This window comes from Salmo trutta, chromosome 28 (assembly GCF_901001165.1).
Source record: "Salmo trutta chromosome 28, fSalTru1.1, whole genome shotgun sequence".
NCBI lineage: Eukaryota > Metazoa > Chordata > Actinopteri > Salmoniformes > Salmonidae > Salmo > Salmo trutta.
In genome coordinates, this window is record NC_042984.1 from 40,584,894 (window position 1) to 40,604,944 (window position 20,051).

A 20,051-nucleotide genomic window follows, 5' to 3' on the forward strand; every position below is an offset into this window, starting at 1 on the left:
TCCCAAGGCGCCATTAATCACTTCCTTTGTGAATCCTACAAAATGTGTTGCTGCTGCCGCCTTGCGTTTGGTCTCTTCCATCAGCCCCTGTATGAAATGGTATCGGCCGTCGTGTAGACATGGAGTTCCTGGTAAAAGACAACTATTGTTCTTTTTTTCACAGATTTAGAAGTACCACTTTAGCTCAAAATGGACATTTGTGTTCCATCTACGTTTATCTTAACATTCGTCTATCTAACCGTTAAAATGAAGCTGATACATAATGTTCGTTTGTTGAACGCATGCAGTCACATGGCTTTATTATCACCTGTAATCGATGAAAGTGATTAGTTAGCTAGCTAATGCACTGTAAAAGTGTTCCCAAAAACAGTTTCTAGCTGCATGTCTAACTAACGCTACTGCACCTAGGCACGAATGGAACCCGACGCTATCAGCACTTTGTACCGCGAAATTAGTGGGTATCCCACCCCTATTTCTGCCTTCGTGACGGCGAATGACTACATGGCACTATTAAACGGCACGAGTTTCACTTTATGTACAGGTGAGACACTGCGCACACACACACACACACACACAGAGATCGCAACGTTGTAACTGTCCCACTATGGTGTCTGTGAAACCATAGGTTGCGCCTGAGGCCATCACCATTTTGAAGTAGTCAATTTTCATCTGCATCTGAGTTGGTTAACAAACTGAAAGGGTGTATTTTTAGATATTTTTATTTAACCTTTATTTAACTTGGCAAATCAGTTAAGAACAAATTCTTATTTACAATGACTGACTGTAATGTAACCAGAAACAATTAGGGTGTGGGGTTTCGCGCTTCCTTTGCCATTATAGCAAAGATTTCTATAACTAACCCAAGATAGACCAGAGCATGTCATTTCCACCACTCTAGTCATTCAGGTTACGCCTCTACAGAGCTCTGGACATTCAGGTTACGCCTCTACAGAGCTCTGGACATTCAGGTTACGCCTCTACAGAGCTCTGGACATTCAGGTTACGCCTCTACAGAGCTCTGGACATTCAGGTTACGCCTCTACAGAGCTCTGGACATTCAGGTTACGCCTCTACAGAGCTCTGGACATTCAGGTTACGCCTCTACAGAGCTCTGGACATTCAGGTTACGCCTCTACAGAGCTCTGGACATTCAGGTTACGCCTCTACAGAGCTCTGGACATTCAGGTTACGCCTCTACAGAGCTCTGGACATTCAGGTTACGCCTCTACAGAGCTCTGGACATTCAGGGTACGCCTATATAATGCTGTGCTCATTTAGGTTAGTGTTTTCCATTAGCGTCGGCTGTACAGCCGGTTACACTAATTTTCAGCAGGGTACTTTTTCCACTTCAAGTTAACTATGCTACTTTTTTACAATTCATAAATCAGAAAAAAAGTTCACGAGCCCTCTCCCACTAAAATGAATGATATGCATCTTATAGTGTGTGTCAGTCCGAAAGTGACCGACGACAGGGATGGTCTGCTGGCTTGACGGTCTGCTGGCTTGACGGTCTGCTGGCTTGACGGTCTGCTGGCTTGACGGTCTGCTGGCTTGACGGTCTGCTGGCTTGACGGTCTGCTGGCTTGACGGTCTGCTGGCTTGACGGTCTCTCTGTACCTCCTGGGTGTGTGTGTTGTGTACACTGTGCTTGCAGTCACATTTCTTTACACGGAGGGAGAGAGCACAGAGGAGGATGGTGGCCGGAGCTATAGGAGGACGGGCTCATTGTAATGAATGGAACAGTCAAACATGTGGTTTCCATGTGTTTGTGTTTGATACGTTACATGAATTCCGTACCAGCCATTACAATGAGCCCGTCTTCCTGTAGCTCCTCCTACCAGCCTCCTCTGAGAGAGCATGATGCTCCTTCATCGTCTATGTGAGTCAATTTGCACGTCCCATATAATGCGGTAACGATGAGTCGAAATCCACTTCGAATATAAATTAATGTGCCAGAAATTGTACTTTCTCATGCTCATTGGCCATTTTTAGCATGTAAATCTTGGTGGGGCAAACTCCCCCCAATTTTTTTGGTCATTTCCAATTTGAGCAAATTAATCATAGTGGGCAGAACGAGCAAGGACGTGGGCAGAGCCAAGCACGAGCTAGTAAGATCCTATTGGCTCGCTCTAGTATTTATTAGCGTATTTCCGTTAAGGAACGCCTACTTCGTTGTGAGTGTGCAATAACTCAATTCACCCCTGCACTCCTAAACAACATAATTTTTGGTAAAGGGTAAAGTCTACAAAATGCAGTCCACTGTTTGTTACAGATTCTAGTTTTGGAAACAGAAAACTGTATGGCGATCAAATGTTTCATTGATGAGAATATTTGCATAATTGTGGCCAAAATCCATCTTGCTCCGTCTTTTCCCAGTGCTGGGCTTCCTCACTACCATATTTGGTAGTGTGTGGAAACGCCAACCGGATGCTTCACATGTATACATCCAGGGAAATATCTGACTCATTGTTCGATCTGTGACAATAGCATGGACAGCATGGACAGCACCATTGAGGCTATCTCCATTTTGAAGTAGTCAATTTTCTTCACGATTGGCCGGATCCCTCCTGATGACCTGGATGGACATGACTCCAACAGGATCAGCCAATTAAGTGTGAAGTACCACCCAGTTGCTGACGTTAAAGTGGCGGAAGCCTTCAATGCTACATTTTGATCACTAGAGGCCTCTATCATTCTCAAAGGCCTCAGTGGTGCTGCCCATGCTTTAACAGGCTTTTGGGCATTAGCCCTCTATACATCACACACCCACACACACACACACACCCACACACACACTAAAGAACACTGAACAGCAGACAAATTGGTACCCATAAAAAACATATGCAGACAAGCAGGTCTCCCTGATTTATGATATTTATAAACCTGGAAGTGTTTTATTTTTTTGACTGCACATATGCTATTATGTTTGTTTGGTTGGTGAAAAAATAGTTCAAATTACTTTTTAAATCTATTGATGGAAAAAAAATAATCCTAGTTATTAACCTCTCCTTCACCTGCGCCTATCAGAGTGGAGTCAGACTGAGACAGTCCGGGGAGCCAGACTGCACTATGCCCAGCAGTGGACACTGATTCAAAACTACAGACAAGAGACCGACATAAACATCCAACCACCAAGCCCCTGCAGCCTTTTACACGGCGAGTAAGTAGACAGACGGACACATTAACACTCCCCCACCACTCATTCTCCATCCCAGTGTCTGGTGTTGATGACGTAATGTGTAAGATGATTATATAGGGGAGGTATTTAATAAAGACGCGAGAGGTCTTTCTCTGAGCTGCCATTTTCAAAGCTTTCTTCCTTCCTGCTCAAATAGATTTCTGAGTTCCTATTCCCTGTCTGGAGATCTGAAGGCGGTTGTCAGGGTAACCAGCGGTCAGGTTGTGGTACAACAGTTCCTGGAGGTAAGGATGGCGTAGTCTGGGTGTGTCCGTCATCATTTGGCTAAATTCCTTCACCCACCCCCATACGGTGCGTATTTGTTTGCTTTAACTTTAATAGGGTCTGTTCATTTTCAGGTATGGAGCGACAGGTGTCTAAAAAAGATCCTCGATCTCTCAGCTCTCAACAAACATGGGAGAGTGTATGAGGATGGTAAGGCCTTTTCCTGGGTGGTTTTAATGCCTATGGTGCTCTGAGTATTCTGTCCGATGCTAGACCTGTCCACTGTGGACCTAATCGGCGCCATTTGCTTGAATTCATCAGCCACACTCTCTCTCCATGTCGGTCTGTCTTTGTCTCTTGTTCGCCGTCTGTCTTTGTGTGCAGCTCAGTTTGGCTGCCTGGCCTGGTCTACATGTGAGAGCAGGCTGCTGTATGTAGCTGAGGGGAAAAGGTCTATAGGAGAGTCATATGCTTCAGCCTCCAGCCCATCAGCTGGAGAGCCAAGAGCAGGGCCCTCGGAAGGCCCTTCTGAGAAGGTATCAGAAACACCCTGATCACTTCTCCTCTATTACTTGTCTTTGTATGTTTAGCCATACATTCAGTTGGATGTAGTCCTTAAAGTGACACTCGGGTGGTTCTGGAAGTACTCTTAGGATGGCTGCTATGTTGCGTAAACATGATCCAGTGTTTATTTCTATTCTTTTTTTCATGGCTTCAACACCCTTCCTTTCCCCTGTTGTGCATCAGGATAAGAGTGTGTACTGGGAGGACTGGGGGGAAGGCTTGACCAGTAAAAGTGTCCCAGTGCTGTGTGTGGCCGACGTGGCCAAGGGCACGGTAACAGTGCTGCAGGGTGTCCCGTCACACGTGTCCCCAGGCCAGGTGAGCACAAACGGGGCCACACACACACACACACACACACACACACCAATAAAGGCATTAGCAGAGCATCGTATGGTATTTGCAACTTCACTGTAAAGATCACCAGTCACATGACATGTCTTATAGTCATGTAATTCTATGTAATATCATGTTATGCCATGAAATGTAAATGTACAGTAATTGTTGTCATGCTGATTGTCTGTCTGGTTAACACAGGGTCTCTGGGCCCATGATGGCGAGTCTGTGTTTTTTGTGGGCTGGTGGCATGAGCCCTTCAGACTGGGCCTGAGGTTCTGCTCCAATAGGAGGTAAGGAACAGCCTGTGTAGTCTACTATGTTTAAGTCATATCACTAATCAATATTCCAGAGTAATAGACTGATCAAGATATGCCCTTATGTGTTATTTTAGTAAGACTAAAATGAGAGCTTCTGGTTTCAGGTCAGCTCTGTTTTGTCTGGACCTGGAAGGAAACTGTGGTGAGTATTTCCTGTGTTCATTGTCATGGTAATCAACTTGTTAATTCACAGCGAATTAACAACAAAGCTTCTCTTTCCTCCTCTCAAACCTCCAACCTGCAACCCCTTGTTTCTCCTTACACAGAGTGTCTGTCTGGGGACACCAGCTCAGTCTCGTCCCCCCGTCTGAGCCCTGATGGACGCTACCTGGTGTACCTGGAGGGACAGGTGTTTGGCCCCCACAGCCAGTGTCTAAGCATGCAGCAGGTGAGTCCCCAGCCTGACCTCCAGCCTCCCAACTCCCAGACCCCAGTCCAGACCCTCCCCCCCACTCCCAGCCTAGCCCCTAGTCCTCAGCGTGACCTCCAGACCCCCGCTCCCAGCCTAGCCCCTGGTCCTCAGCGTTACCTCCAGACCCCCGCTCCCAGCCTAGTCCTCAGCGTTACCTCCAGACCCCCGCTCCCAGCCTAGTCCTCAGCGTTACCTCCAGACCCCTGCTCCCAGCCTAGTCCTCAGCGTTACCTCCCGACCCCTGCTCCCAGCCTAGTCCTCAGCGTTATCTCCCGACCCCCGCTCCCAGCCTAGCCCCTAGTCCTCAGCGTTACCTCCAGACCCCCGCTCCCAGCCTAGCCCCTAGTCCTCAGCGTTACCTCCAGACCCCCGCTCCCAGCCTAGCCCCTAGTCCTCAGCGTTACCTCCAGACCCCCGCTCCCAGCCTAGCCCCTAGTCCTCAGCGTGACCTCCAGACCCCCGCTCCTAGTCTTCAGCGTTACCTCCCGACCCCCGCTCCCAGCCTAGTCCTCAGCGTGACCTCCCGACCCCCGCTCCCAGCCTAGCCCCTGGTCCTCAGCGTTACCTCCCGACCCCCGCTCCCAGCCTAGTCCTCAGCGTTACCTCCCGATCCCGCTCCCAGCCTAGTCCTCAGCGTTACCTCCCGACCCCCGCTCCCAGCCTAGTCCTCAGCGTTACCTCCCGACCCCCGCTCCCAGCCTAGTCCTCAGCGTTACCTCCCGACCCCCGCTCCCAGCCTAGTCCTCAGCGTGACCTCCCGACCCCCGCTCCCAGCCTAGTCCTCAGCGTTACCTCCAGACCCCCGCTCCCAGCCTAGTCCTCAGCGTTACCTCAGACCCCCGCTCCCAGCCTAGTCCTCAGCGTTAACCTCCAGACCCCCGCTCCCAGCCTAGTCCTCAGCGTTACCTCCAGACCCCCGCTCCAGCCTAGTCCTCAGCGTTACCTCCCGACCCCCGCTCCCCGCCTAGTCCTCAGCGTTACCTCCCAGCCTAGTCCTCAGCGTTACCTCCCGACCCCCGCTCCCAGCCTAGTCCTCAGCGTTACCTCCCGACCCCCGCTCCCAGCCTTGTCCTCAGCGTGACCTCCAGACCCCCGCTCCCAACCTAGTCCTCAGCGTGACCTCCAGACCCCCGCTCCCAACCTAGTCCTCAGCGTGACCTCCCGACCCCCGCTCCCAGCCTAGTCCTCAGCGTTACCTCCCGACCCCCGCTCCCAGCCTAGTCCTCAGCGTTACCTCCAGACCCCCGCTCCCAGCCTAGTCCTCAGCGTTACCTCCAGACCCCCGCTCCCAGCCTAGTCCTCAGCGTTACCTCCCGACCCCCGCTCCCAGCCTAGTCCTCAGCGTTACCTCCCAGCCTAGTCCTCAGCGTTACCTCCCGACCCCCGCTCCCAGCCTAGCCCCTAGTCCTCAGCGTTACCTCCCGACCCCTGCTCCCAGCCTAGCCCCTAGTCCTCAGCGTTACTTCCAGACCCCCGCTCCCAGCCTCTTCCTCAGCGTTACCTCCCGACCCCCGCTCCCAGCCTTGTCCTCAGCGTGACCTCCCGACCCCCGCTCCCAACCTAGTCCTCAGCGTTACCTCCCGACCCCCGCTCCCAGCCTAGTCCTCAGCGTTACCTCCCGACCCCCGCTCCCAGCCTAGTCCTCAGCGTTACCTCCCGACCCCCGCTCCCAGCCTAGTCCTCAGCGTTACCTCCCGCTCCCAGCCTAGTCCTCAGCGTTACCTCCCGACCCCCGCTCCCAGCCTAGTCCTCAGCGTTACTTCCCGACCCCCGCTCCCAGCCTAGTCCTCAGCGTTACCTCCCGACCCCCGCTCCCAGCCTAGTCCTCAGCGTTACCTCCCGACCCCCGCTCCCAGCCTAGTCCTCAGCGTTACCTCCAGACCCCCGCTCCCAGCCTAGTCCTCAGCGTTACCTCCCAGCCTAGTCCTCAGCGTTACCTCCCAGCCTAGTCCTCAGCGTTACCTCCCAGCCTAGTCCTCAGCGTTACCTCCCAGCCTAGTCCTCAGCGTTACCTCCCAGCCTAGTCCTCAGCGTTACCTCCCAGCCTAGTCCTCAGCGTTACCTCCCAGCCTAGTCCTCAGCGTTACCTCCCAGCCTAGTCCTCAGCGTTACCTCCCAGCCTAGTCCTCAGCGTTACCTCCCAGCCTAGTCCTCAGCGTTACCTCCCAGCCTAGTCCTCAGCGTTACCTCCCAGCCTAGTCCTCAGCGTTACCTCCCAGCCTAGTCCTCAGCGTTACCTCCCAGCCTAGTCCTCAGCGTTACCTCCCAGCCTAGCCCCTAGTCCTCAGCGTTACCTCCCAGCCTGGTCCTCAGCGTTACCTCCAGACTCCTGCTCCCAGCCCCTTCATGAAGGAGCAGTTACCGCCTTATCAGAAAGAAGCAAGGATGGTCTGGAGGTCAGTGGGGAGTGCTGCTTATGCTTCGCTGGTGGTATTCTGTACTGTTATACTGTTATATCCTTACCTTCTCTCTGTCCACAGTATGACCTGGAGACAAGGAAGATCTCGGTGCTGGTGGACGTAGTCAATAGGCCAAAGAAAGGTACAGAATTTGAATAACTTTAACGCAACATTTTGAACTTGACATTGAATGGCACCCCATTTCCTACTGCACTTTCCATCTCTTGCTTCTCACCCATTTCCTTCCCGGACGTTATCTATCAATCCCTGTTCCTGTGCCCCCCCCTTTTGTCTGTCCCTAGATGAGTTTGCTGGGCTGTATGAGGCTTTGCCACCTCGATGCTGGGCGTCAGACAGCCAGAGAGTGGTCTTCAGTAGTGCCCGGAGGAACTGGAGGGTATAGTGTGAACATGCACACAAGCGGACACAACTTTGTACTCCATGATCTCACTTTCCCATCTGTCCCTCTCTCCCAGGACCTCTTTGTAGTGGACAGGACCACTAGGAGAGTAACCCGCATGTCTGCCCGTAAGCTCTCCTTTATATGATTATTAGTCTGTTAGGTTTTCATCTCCAGCTTCTTCAACTGAAACTAGTCCGAGCTGTAGCAAACCGTTCAATCTTTCTCTCTCCACTCAGCTGAGAAATTTGGGAGCTGGAAGCTGCTCACCATCCAGAATGACCTCATGGTGGTCCACTGTTCCCATCTGAACGAGGCCCCACGCCTGGTAATACAGTATTGTGGTCATTCATATATCGCTCTGGGCATTCAGGTTACCCCTATACAGAGGGCTGGGCATTGAGGTTACCCCTATACAGAGGGCTGGGCATTGAGGTTACCCCTATACAGAGGGCTGGGCATTGAGGTTACCCCTATACAGAGGGCTGGGCATTGAGGTTACCCCTATACAGAGGGCTGGGCATTGAGGTTACCCCTATACAGAGGGCTGGGCATTGAGGTTACCCCTATACAGAGGGCTGGGCATTGAGGTTACAGTGTTTTCCACTAGCGCCGGCTGTCGACTATACAGCCGGTTACACTAATTTTCAGCCGGGTACTTTTTCCACTTAAATTAACTATGCTACTTTTTACAATTCACAAGTCATAAAAAAAAGTTCATGAGCCCTCTCCCACTAAAATGAATGATATGCATCTCATAGCGTGTGTCAGTCAGAAAGTGACCGACGACAGGGACAGTCTGCTGGTTTGACGGTCTGCTGGTTTGACGGTCTCTCTGTACCTCCTGGGTGTGTGTGTTGTGTACACTGTGCTTGCAGTCACATTTCTTTACACGGAGGGAGAGAGCACAGAGGAGGATGGTGGCCGGAGCTATAGGAGGACGGGCTCATTGTAATGAATGGAACAGTCAAACATGTGGTTTCCATGTGTTTGTGTTCGATACGTTACATGAATTCCGTACCAGCCATTACGATGAGCCCGTCTTCCTGTAGCTCCTCCTACCAGCCTCCTCTGAGAGAGCATGATGCTCCTTCATCGTCTATGTGAGTCAATTTGCACGTCCCATATAATGTGGTAACGATGAGTCGTGGCACATTAATTTATTTTCTTTCTCATGCTCAGTGGCTATTTTAGCATGTAAATCTTGGTGGGGCAAACTCCAATTTTGTTTCTTTTCGGTGCAAGCCACTACACTAAACAGTACATTAATTGCACTATAACGGTGACCAACAGTGCCCACACACGGTTAAGACCGACATAAAGCTCTCTCAACTAGAGAGCTTTCTTTTCAGCACCACAGAGTGAATCCTTACCACTGTTACACCTGGCTATCAGCGGAGCCTTGTCTGGCAGCGAAACCGTTCATTCAGCCTCATTTACTGCCTTTAAAAAATAATAGCTGATATGGCTGACTTGCTTCAACAAACATGTCTGAGATTTCCCATTTCCGAGTTTCCAGTTGTTTTGAATGCTGCAGAAGTAACGCTGGATTGACAGCATGGCCAATGTATTCAACCTTTTCTAGCCCATCGTGTTGAATGTTTATCCTTTTAAACACCCACCCCACTGAATATCAGGCTAGTAATTGCTTTGCAATGCTTGCAGTTAGCCACTGATTCCTTCCAAACCACTCATTGTTGAATTAGCGATTTCCAACTTGGTGTGTAATGTTTATGTCCAATGGCCGACGAGCACCGCTAAGTTTTATCATAATTTCTCATATGACAAGGATTTGCCAGTAGATTGTCGACTTAATTCATGATGACTGCTAGCTAAGTATGACGTTGACATGATCAGTCCAATCAAAGCTACGGCAGATATAATGTGATTTGACGTCATTTTATCTGTGGCCAATGACCTTGAGCCTTCTTGGATGGACACTTCTAATGTAACTCAATGGCTGCGTTTCAAACATATAAAAGACACACCCTCGTCCACTTACCCTCGCCTTATGCCCTTGGGGGAATCCCCGTGGCCATATTTGTCGGTCCAAATGATTAGCCAAGCAAGGGAAGTTTGCAACGTAAGCCCCTCAGCCCTCGTTTTTAATGGAATTTGCGGGTGTGCAATTATGTTCACTTCGGGGCCTGAAATGCCCCATAATTCAATTTGCGATGATGGTACATCCGCTAAGAAAAGTCAGCCAAAATCCCAAGGTCAATATGGAGTCAACAGTGTAAGTAAAAACAAATGTAAATAAGTTAGAAATTGTGCTGCTAATACACCAACACGTCTTGTAAAAAGTAAATGTTTTTGTTTTGTTAGCTTTTGGAAATTGTAGAAATAAATGTTCATTCAGAAGTTCCAGCTAGGCAGGCTAACGCTAGTTAGCTAATTAATTTGCTAGCTATCATACATGAATAAATATATAGTTAATATAAGTAGACGTGCAATCATAACGTCATCAGAAGTGTCCACTTCATTTTAGGGCTGAGGAGAAAGGATGTGTCTTAAGTGTTTGGAATGCAGCCTATGACGGCACCCAAGGGGCTTGAGTTTTGGAACTCTACCTTTTTAGATTTTGCCTTGACATAATGTCCCCATGAGTGACAGGACACTGAGCCAATCACTGCGCAACTAGGGAACACACGTTTGTGTTAAACCAAATCGTCATGGAAACGCATTTCATTTGGTGTATCAAGCAAGAAGGCAGTAACTGCAGTCTAGGGTTAAAGATCATGTCCATGTTAATAAAAAAAAATGACATCTTAGTAAGACAACCACATCTCCAATGATCTGCCTACAATTCATTTGCCTCGACAGTAAAACAACTTTGAAGTCCTTTTTTTCCAGTTTCACTCCATGAGCATTTACTGCTCTTTTGCTTGGTATGGCAGAGCTGTGATTTGATTGACGAACAACAAGCTTGGCTCATAAATGTTGTCTAACTGAAAAAGTCAATCTCATATCCTTGCCGTTCATAAATCATACAACCATATCGCATCGGGACAAGTAAACTAAAGATCTCGTTTGTATTTTCGATATGAACTCTTATCAGGACTTGACAGACAGTGATGTTAGGCTACTGACGAGTCACTCAGTTTATCGAATCGCATCGGTAAGAGTTGATTTGGCTTCATTCGCATAGTGGTAGTTTTGTTGGTGATTAACTGCAGTTAAATGATAACGTTCGATGAATATGGTGAATCCTCACTGCAGAAAAATAGGTAGGCTAGTGAAACGATAGCCTCACTCTGGTCCGAAAGAGAACTTATTGATTTATTTCCAAAGCTAATGATGCATATGTTATTTTCAAATATGTTGATCTATGTCTACTGATTTTAATCAAAGTGTTGACAATGGAGTAGTCAACTGCTGCTTCATTCTTCAATTATACCTGTATCGCAGATTGCTGAGAAAATGCCTCTTATAAGGGAACTTTATGCCTGTGGAAGTCAACAAACTCTTAAAAGATTAATTAAGAAGAAATCTGTGGGTCAGGTCATTAAACAAGTGTTTTTTTTCTTCAATAAATGACGTAACTGACGACAGTTAAATTAGTGGAAGAATTTCAATAAGTGTTTGCAACTTTCCTTGTAATTGTCATTTATTCAAATATATACTATTTTAGAGCCATTTTTTACATTTGAAGAAGTGCTCATCACACAATTTCTTTGATTTAAAATGTAACTTAATTTATATTTTAAGATCATTTGGTCTATTTACTTAATTTGAAGAACAAACATTGTGGCAATTCTTATCTTACAGTAAAATTCTTTAATCTCAAGAGAAGACTGGATAAAAAATTACGGTTTCTTTTCTTAATTAAAAAATAGTCTTTATTGTCTAAGCCAAGACAATATTTAATCAAAAATAGCAATAGATTCATCCATTTTCAGTCATTTTAATTTTAAACAATACCACCAAAAAAATCAAATTTGGGAGGTAAACTCAAAAGTATTCAATAATTTCGCTGAGTATTTCGGATGGAATCAAGGTATTGGAGGCCACCAAAATAGAGCTTGTTTCCCAGAAAATTATTAACCACCTGGCCCGGGCGATCCCACCTGGCTACTTTTATATTTAGTTAGCAACTCCATGTGCTTGTGGAAAACATGTAGGTTACCCCCCCTATACTGATCATTTAGGTTACCCCCCCTATACTGATCATTTAGGTTACCCCCCCCCTATACTGATCATTTAGGTTACCCCCCCCCTATACTGGTCATTTAGGTTACCCCCCCCTATACTGGTCATTTAGGTTACCCCCCCCCCCCCTATACTGGTCATTTAGGTTACCCCCCCCTCCTATACTGGTCATTTAGGTTACCCCCCCCCCCTATACTGGTCATTTAGGTTCCCCCCCCCCCTATACTGGTCATTTAGGTTACCCCCCCCCCTATACTGGTCATTTAGGTTACCCCCCCCCCCCCCCCCTATACTGGTCATTTAGGTTACCCCCCCCCCCCCTATACTGGTCATTTAGGTTACCCCCCCCCCCTATACTGGTCATTTAGGTTACCCCCCCCCCCCCTATACTGGTCATTTAGGTTACCCCCCCCCCCTATACTGGTCATTTAGGTTACCCCCCCTATACTGGTCATTTAGGTTACCCCCCCTATACTGGTCATTTAGGTTACCCCCCCCCCTATACTGGTCATTTAGGTTACCCCCCCCCCCCTATACTGGTCATTTAGGTTACCCCCCCCCCCTATACTGGTCATTTAGGTTACCCCCCCCCCCCCCCTATACTGGTCATTTAGGTTACCCCCCCCCCCCCCCCCTATACTGGTCATTTAGGTTACCCCCCCCCCCCCCTATACTGGTCATTTAGGTTACCCCCCCCCCCCTATACTGGTCATTTAGGTTACCCCCCCCCCTATACTGGTCATTTAGGTTACCCCCCCCCCCCCTATACTGGTCATTTAGGTTACCCCCCCTATACTGGTCATTTAGGTTACCCCCCCCCCCCCCCCCTATACTGGTCATTTAGGTTACCCCCCTATACTGGTCATTTAGGTTACCCCCCTATACTGGTCATTTAGGTTACCCCCCCCCCCTATACTGGTCATTTAGGTTAACCCCCCCCCCCCCCCTATACTGGTCATTTAGGTTAACCCCCCCCCCCCCTATACTGGTCATTTAGGTTACTCCCCCCTATACTGGTCATTTAGGTTACCCCCCTATACTGGTCATTTAGGTTACCCCCCCCCTATACTGGTCATTTAGGTTAACCCCCCCCCCCCCCTATACTGGTCATTTAGGTTACTCCCCCCTATACTGGTCATTTAGGTTACCCCCCCCTCCCATACTGGTCATATATGCATTGTCATTGCAGGTAGTGGCTTTTCTTCCGTTGGCTGGGGGGGAGGGGGAGGTGTCCTGGGACCATCTGGGCGAGTCGTGTCTACTTGGTGCTATCGTCAATGTTCTGGACGTCAGCCCTACACCCCAGGAGGAGAACCCAGAGTACTGTGAGTCAGTCAATAGTGGTTTACAACTTGTCTGGTTGCCATAACTGCATGTCCTTGAGAACAATAAAATGAAGTAAGTTGTGTGTCTCTTATGCAGCTGGCCTAGACTTCGGGGCCCTGCTGGTTACGACAAACCACCTTCCGTCACGCACCAAGGTTCCTCTGGTGGTGTTTGTCCATGGTGAGAGAAACCTCTGGAGAATCTAGCTCCTGGGCCCGTATTCATAAAGCGTCTCGTAGTAGGAGCACTGGTCTAGGATCAAATCTTCGCTGTATATTTAATTTGTATAAAAACTGATCCTAGATCGGCACTCCTATTCTGAGATGCTTTTATGTATATGGGAACTGATCTATGAAAGAGATCACGGAGGACTCACTGAAGCTTGTGTTCTTTCCCAGGTGGGCCGCACTCCCAGTTCTTTGCGGAGTGGAATGTCACTACAGCAGTCCTGGTCAAACTGGGCTTTGCTGTACTCATGGGTAAGATAGTGGACTTCCTCCTTGGCTCATACCCACACACACTGGTATCCACTGTTAGAATATTGTTTCTCGCTCTGTGTTTTGTAGTGAATTACCGGGGTTCCACTGGCTTTGGCCAGGACAGCATCCTCTCTCTGGCCGGTAACATCGGCAGCCAAGACGTCAAGGATGTGCAGGTACCGAGTGAGCTCTCAGCTGAAAATGACTACTACAGTGTTTCAACCCAGGGTGTCAGTCAGGTTGCTAATTTTTGTTCTAACTCAATACTACTAACACACCTTGTTCAACTAACCTCTTCCTAACTATCATTCCCAGAGGGCTGTGCTAACTGCCCTTGCTGACCAAACTGCTGAGAAGCTCTTAACCCTTGACCCTGATAAAGTGGTGGTGATGGGTGGGTCCCACGGAGGCTTCCTGGCCTGCCACCTGATTGGCCAGTTCCCAGACTTCTACAAGGCGTGTGCCGTCAGGAACCCAGTCATCAACGCTGCCACCTTACTGGGAACCAGTGACATCGTGGACTGGTGAGACTTGACACTGTCTCTGTGTATCAGTGTATAGGACTGGGGAGTCCTAAATGAGACTGTAAAACACTAATTGTAGTGCACTAGTTGGGGGATGGAAAGTGTGTGCACTGCATATTTAAGATACTGTAAAAATAATAAATAAATAAAAATACAAGTACTATGCAAATACAATGTGATTAATTGGTTGGTTGATGGATAGTTGTCCTGTGTCTCCCTCTACCTTTCCTAGGCGTTACTCTAGTGTGGGGCTGCAGTACTCTTATGACCAGCTGCCCACCCCAGAGGCTCTCACCACCATGCTCCAGAAATCCCCCATCACCTACGCACCTCAGGTTTGAGGTTCATGCACACAAATACAAACACACTCCCCTATAGCTGTCAGAGACAAGCATATCATTTGGTTTCGTCCGTCTGTGTCCAGATCAAGGCCCCAGTGCTCCTGATGCTGGGGGGTAAAGACAGGAGAGTGTCCCCTTACCAAGGTTTGGAGCTGTACCGCTCTCTGAAGAGCAGGGGCTCCCCCGTCAGGTGACAACCGCTTGTTATATTATCCATCATCCTGCCCACATAAAAAAATAACTATAGAACACTACAGTACTTACTATAGAATTTGGCTCAAATGCATTAAGGAAAGAAATTCCCCCAAATAACTTTTAACAAGGCACACCTGTTAATTGAAATGTATACCAGGTGACTACCTCATGAAGCTGGTTGAGAGAATGCCAAGAGTGTGCAAAGCTGTTATCAAGGCAAAATGTGGCTACTCTGAAGAATCTCAAATGTTAAAATATATTTTGATTTGTTTAACACTTTTTTGGTTACATGATTCAATATGTGTTATTTCATACTTTTGTTGTCTTCACTATTATTCTACAATGAAGAAAATAGTAAAAATAAGGAAAAACCCTTGAATGAGTAGGTGTGTCCAAACTTTTGACTTACTGTCGATGAAAACGCTCTTGGTACATATTATGATCTGCAGCTTATGAGGTATTCGTACTCAGGCGACCAAAAACTTGAGACTTCCTTAAAATTAGTTTGTGCACCAGCTGTTGAGACACTCCTCCCCCTCTCAGCTTACCCGAGGCTGCCTTCTGATCTTACCAGTGAGGTGTATTGTCCTTGTTCAGGCAAGACTCCTTGAAATGTAGGATATTGCAGTTCTTCAGGTCCTGTTGATAGGATAGTCGCCAACAGTTTGTTCTCTAGTGATTGTACGTTCGCCCACAAAACAGACGGCAATGGCGGTCTAGATGCGCGCCGACGTAGCCTAATCATGACGCCGCCTCGCTTGCCTCTTTCGCCGCTGCTTCCTCTTTCGAGTCCCGGGGATCAGGGCCAGGTCCGGGGTAAACGACCAGAGCTGCCGACTCGTTGAAGTAGAAATCTCTATCCGAATCGAGGTTCGCGATTGCTGTTCTATAGCAGAATTTGATTGCTTTTCTATAGCAGAATTTGATTGCTTTTCTATAGCAGAATTTGATTGCTGTTCTATAGCAGAATTTGATTGCTGTTCTATAGCAGAATTTGATTGCTGTTCTATAGCAGAATTTGATTGCTGTTCTATAGCAGAATTTGGTCAGGAGCCGGTAAGGCGGCAGCTATCCACTGCAGCGCCGTCCTAGTTTAGCATTGTTAGATGATTCGTTGACCTGTGTGAACTCTGGGCCGTATTTGTTAGGTACCTAATAGAAGCAGAACAAACTGAAACAGGGAGGGACTACCTGAACTTGTCCAATAAGAAATTGCTTGCTTTTGTTTTCCTACGTTGTCCGCTAATAAATACAACTGCTTGCCCTTGCAGGTTGCTTTTGTTTGCGGAGGACGCCCACTCTCTGGCTCGTGTGGACACTCAGGCTGACTGCTTCCTCAATGTGGTGCTGTGGTTCCAGCAGCACCTCTACCTGCACTGAGCCTCTACTGGTATGACTGGGGACACAAAGGGAACTGTGGAATTAAGACATCCACACTTGTGTGTACTGTACTCCCTTTGTACATTTCAGTTGTTACCAGGTCCTTCTGGTGTTTTCTATGGTTGCATTATGCCAGCAATAAATGTTTTGTTGAAAATATGACTGTGATTGTGTACAACCTTCCGTGAGCTCCATGAGGCAATGGATGATTTAACTGCAGATGTGGGATTCCTGTGGATTTGTCTGGAAAACATCCAAAACACCAGTGTTGGGGACGTTACTCTAAAAATCTAGTTTGCCATGCTACCTATTACTTCACACTGGAAGAAGTTAAGCAAGACATAGCTGACTTAACTGTTTTTAATTCCAAGCACAGATGGGACCCTTGGAAATGAATTTGCTTAGGCATTAATCATGTAAAACACATTTCTTTATTGTGACACGGCGTCAGTGAGATTCAAATCTATGATCTTCTGTTTCCTATCCATGGAATTAGTCTACTGCACAACCAGAATGGAGCTAGCATGCCATGTTTTTTTTAACTCATACGAAGCTGTTCATTTGTCTATTCAAACAAACCCCATTTCAAAGGAAACAAACACACATTAAGATTAGGTGTGGCCAATTAGTCAGCACAGCCAACACCCCTAAACGTTACTAAAGTTTCCTTGTGGTTTTTATGGAACATTAACGTTCTCTGAACGTTACTAAAGTTTCCTTGTGGTTTTTATGGGAAGTTTTCTTAATGTTCTTGGAACAATTTGAGAACATGACTTCACATAGAACCATGAGGAAACCTGTAGGAAACATTATACTGAAATTTCCACAACGTTGTTTCTTAACATTCTCTGACCTATTTGACAACATTCCCAATGTCAGACCAGTTGGAGAATGTTCCTATAACATTACCAAAAATGAAATGTAACCTTGTTTGAACTTTTAGGGAACGTTCTATTAAAGTAATGACTTTTTTTTTGTGGAGTCCCTTAAATGTGCTGAGTGTTCCAAAGCCAAGCAACTATCCAGCACCATTCCCAGAAAGTTGTGGGAAGGTTGTGTGCAAATAAACCATAGGACCACCATGTTCTCACCAAGCTCTAAGAAACATATGGTTCTCAGAACGTTATGTGCCAGCTGGGTAGTTCACTGCATCCAAATTATTTAGTGTGTTCATATGAGAAAATGGGAAATGTCATAGACGACAAATTGCAAGACTGATCACGTTGTGGTCATATGTTAAAATGTGTTATTTATCCTATTACAATGTTTCAAGTGAGAATTATGGAGGGTGTAAACACTTGACACTCAGTGTCGTAACACTTTATGACACGGTCATAACAGCTGACATAACTTGTCATATGGTCAACAGTCATGACCAATATATTTACACCTGTTGTGACAGATATTGCATTGCTTTGTGGCTGTTACTGACACCATAGGTGTCAACCCACATTTATTCAAATTAGTTTTCTCCCTGCCATGAAGTTTCTTTTCATTTGAGTTTTTCTTAAATCCTTTTTTGTAATGAATTCTTGATGGGGTTTTTTCTCCATGTTTTAATTAAGTAGCTTTTAGGAAATCAACTTTATGACACTTTCATGAAGCATATTGACCATCCTGTGTCACTTCACTTGGACTAATAAAATACACTTTATGACACTGTCAAGAAGCATTGTGACCATCATATAAGCCCTCTATCAGACATCAGTCAAAAAGAGGGTGTCTTGTCAGCTCCTGAAATGTGCTCCTGCATTCATCCCGGTCATCAGCAACTGAGCTTTGGGGTAGGTGCATGTCTGACTAGTACGCAATTACAATTTAATATGGTCAATAAAAATAATAATGATGTAATGTTTTGTGGGTTTGACACTCTTACGTAGGTGTCAAAACCAGACATAAAATAATGTAATATATGGCACAACAGGTCTAAATGTGTCATGACGGTGTTATGTCTGCAGTTATGACATGGTTATGACTGTCAGTGTTATGACTCTAGGTGTCAAAGCGTTACCGGCAGGTCTGATGCCGAAAAAGAAACAAAATTTTTGCACACTTTACCCATATTTTATGGGTAAAGGTTAGCTTCTGTAGTTCGCTACACTACTACATGGCACAACAAGTCATTACCTACTGAATGTACACTGCTCAAAAAAATAAAGGGAACACTTAAACAACACATCCTAGATCTGAATGAAAGAAATAATCTTATTAAATACTTTTTTCTTTACATAGTTGAATGTGCTGACAACAAAATCACACAAAAATAATCAATGGAAATCCAATTTATCAACCCACGGAGGTCTGGATTTGGAGTCACACTCAAAATTAAAGTCGAAAACCACTTTATAGGCTGATCCAACTTTGATGTAATGTCCTTAAAACAAGTCAAAATGAGGCTCAGTAGTGTGTGTGGCCTCCACGTGCCTGTATGACCTCCCTACAACGCCTGGGCATGCTCCTGATGAGGTGGCGGATGGTCTCCTGAGGGATCTCCTTTCAGACCTGGACTAAAGCATCCGCCAACTCCTGGACAGTCTGTGGTGCAACGGGGCATTGGTGGATGGAGCGAGACATGATGTCCCAGATGTGCTCAATTGGATTCAGGTCTGGGGAACGGGCGGGCCAGTCCATAGCATCAATGCCTTCCTCTTGCAGGAACTGCTGACACACTCCAGCCACATGAGGTCTAGCATTGTATTGCATTAGGAGGAACCCAGGGCCAACGCACCAGCATATGGTCTCACAAGGGGTCTGAGGATCTCATTTCGGTACCTAATGGCAGTCAGGCTACCTCTGGCGAGCACATGGAGGGCTGTGCGGCCCCCCAAAGAAATGCCACCCCACACCATGACTGACCCACCGCCAAACCGGTCATGCTGGAGAATGTTGCAGGCAGCAGAAGGTTCTCCACGGCGTCTCCAGACTCTGTCACGTCTGTCACGTGCTCAGTGTGAACCTGCTTTCATCTGTGAAGAGCACAGGGCGCCAGTGGCGAATTTGCCAATCTTGGTGTTCTCTGGCAAATGCCAAACGTCCTGCACGGTGTTGGGCTGTAAGCACAACCCCCACCTGTGGACGTCGGGCCCTCATACCACCCTCATGGAGTCTGTTTCTGACCGTTTGAGCAGACACATGCACATTTGTGGCCTGCTGGAGGTCATTTTGCAGGGCTCTGGCAGTGCTCCTCCTGCTCCTCCTTGCACAAAGGCGGAGGTAGCGGTCCTGCTGCTGGGTTGTTGCCCTCCTACGGCCTCCTCCACGTCTCCTGATGTACTGGCCTGTCTCCTGGTAGCGCCTCCATGCTCTGGACACTACGCTGACAGACACAGCAAACCTTCTTGCCACAGCTCGCATTGATGTGCCATCCTGGATGAGCTGCACTACCTGAGCCACTTGTGTGGGTTGTAGACTCCGTCTCATGCTACCACTAGAGTGAAAGCACCGCCAGCATTCAAAAGTGACCAAAACATCAGCCAGGAAGCATAGGAACTGAGAAGTGGTCTGTGGTCTTCACCTGCAGAACCACTCCTTTATTGGGGGTGTCTTGCTTATTGCCTATAATTTCCACCTGTTGTCTATTCCATTTGCACAACAGCATGTGAAATGTATTGTCAATCAGTGTTGCTTCCTAAGTGGACAGTTTGATTTCACAGAAGTGTGATTGACTTGGAGTTACATTGTGTTGTTTAAGTGTTCCCTTTATTTTTTTGAGCACTATAGTTCCCTACTCCCCAACACTGCAAAACACCATAGTCCACTGCAGACAAAAACATATACCCTCCGTGTTCAGACAACACTCACTCCCACAAGGGCACAGTGGCACCTG

General features: G+C 47.2%; 1 protein-coding gene across 1 annotated transcript; it reads left to right on the forward strand.

Annotated features, from left to right (window-relative positions):
* The first annotated feature begins 19 nt into the window (after nucleotides 1–19).
* On the forward strand, nucleotides 20–16,387 carry LOC115166227 (acylamino-acid-releasing enzyme). The gene is made up of 22 exons (XM_029720049.1): nucleotides 20–131; nucleotides 409–541; nucleotides 3,028–3,160; nucleotides 3,336–3,423; nucleotides 3,538–3,613; nucleotides 3,788–3,939; nucleotides 4,151–4,285; nucleotides 4,502–4,593; nucleotides 4,725–4,762; nucleotides 4,887–5,008; nucleotides 7,513–7,573; nucleotides 7,734–7,828; nucleotides 7,908–7,959; nucleotides 8,071–8,159; nucleotides 13,170–13,305; nucleotides 13,403–13,486; nucleotides 13,705–13,785; nucleotides 13,873–13,961; nucleotides 14,101–14,309; nucleotides 14,542–14,644; nucleotides 14,734–14,840; nucleotides 16,117–16,387. The coding sequence occupies exons 1-22, from the start codon at nucleotides 120–122 to the stop codon at nucleotides 16,223–16,225; spliced, it is 2,196 nt and encodes a 731-aa protein (XP_029575909.1). The 5' UTR covers nucleotides 20–119; the 3' UTR covers nucleotides 16,226–16,387.
* The last annotated feature ends 3,664 nt before the right edge of the window (nucleotides 16,388–20,051 follow it).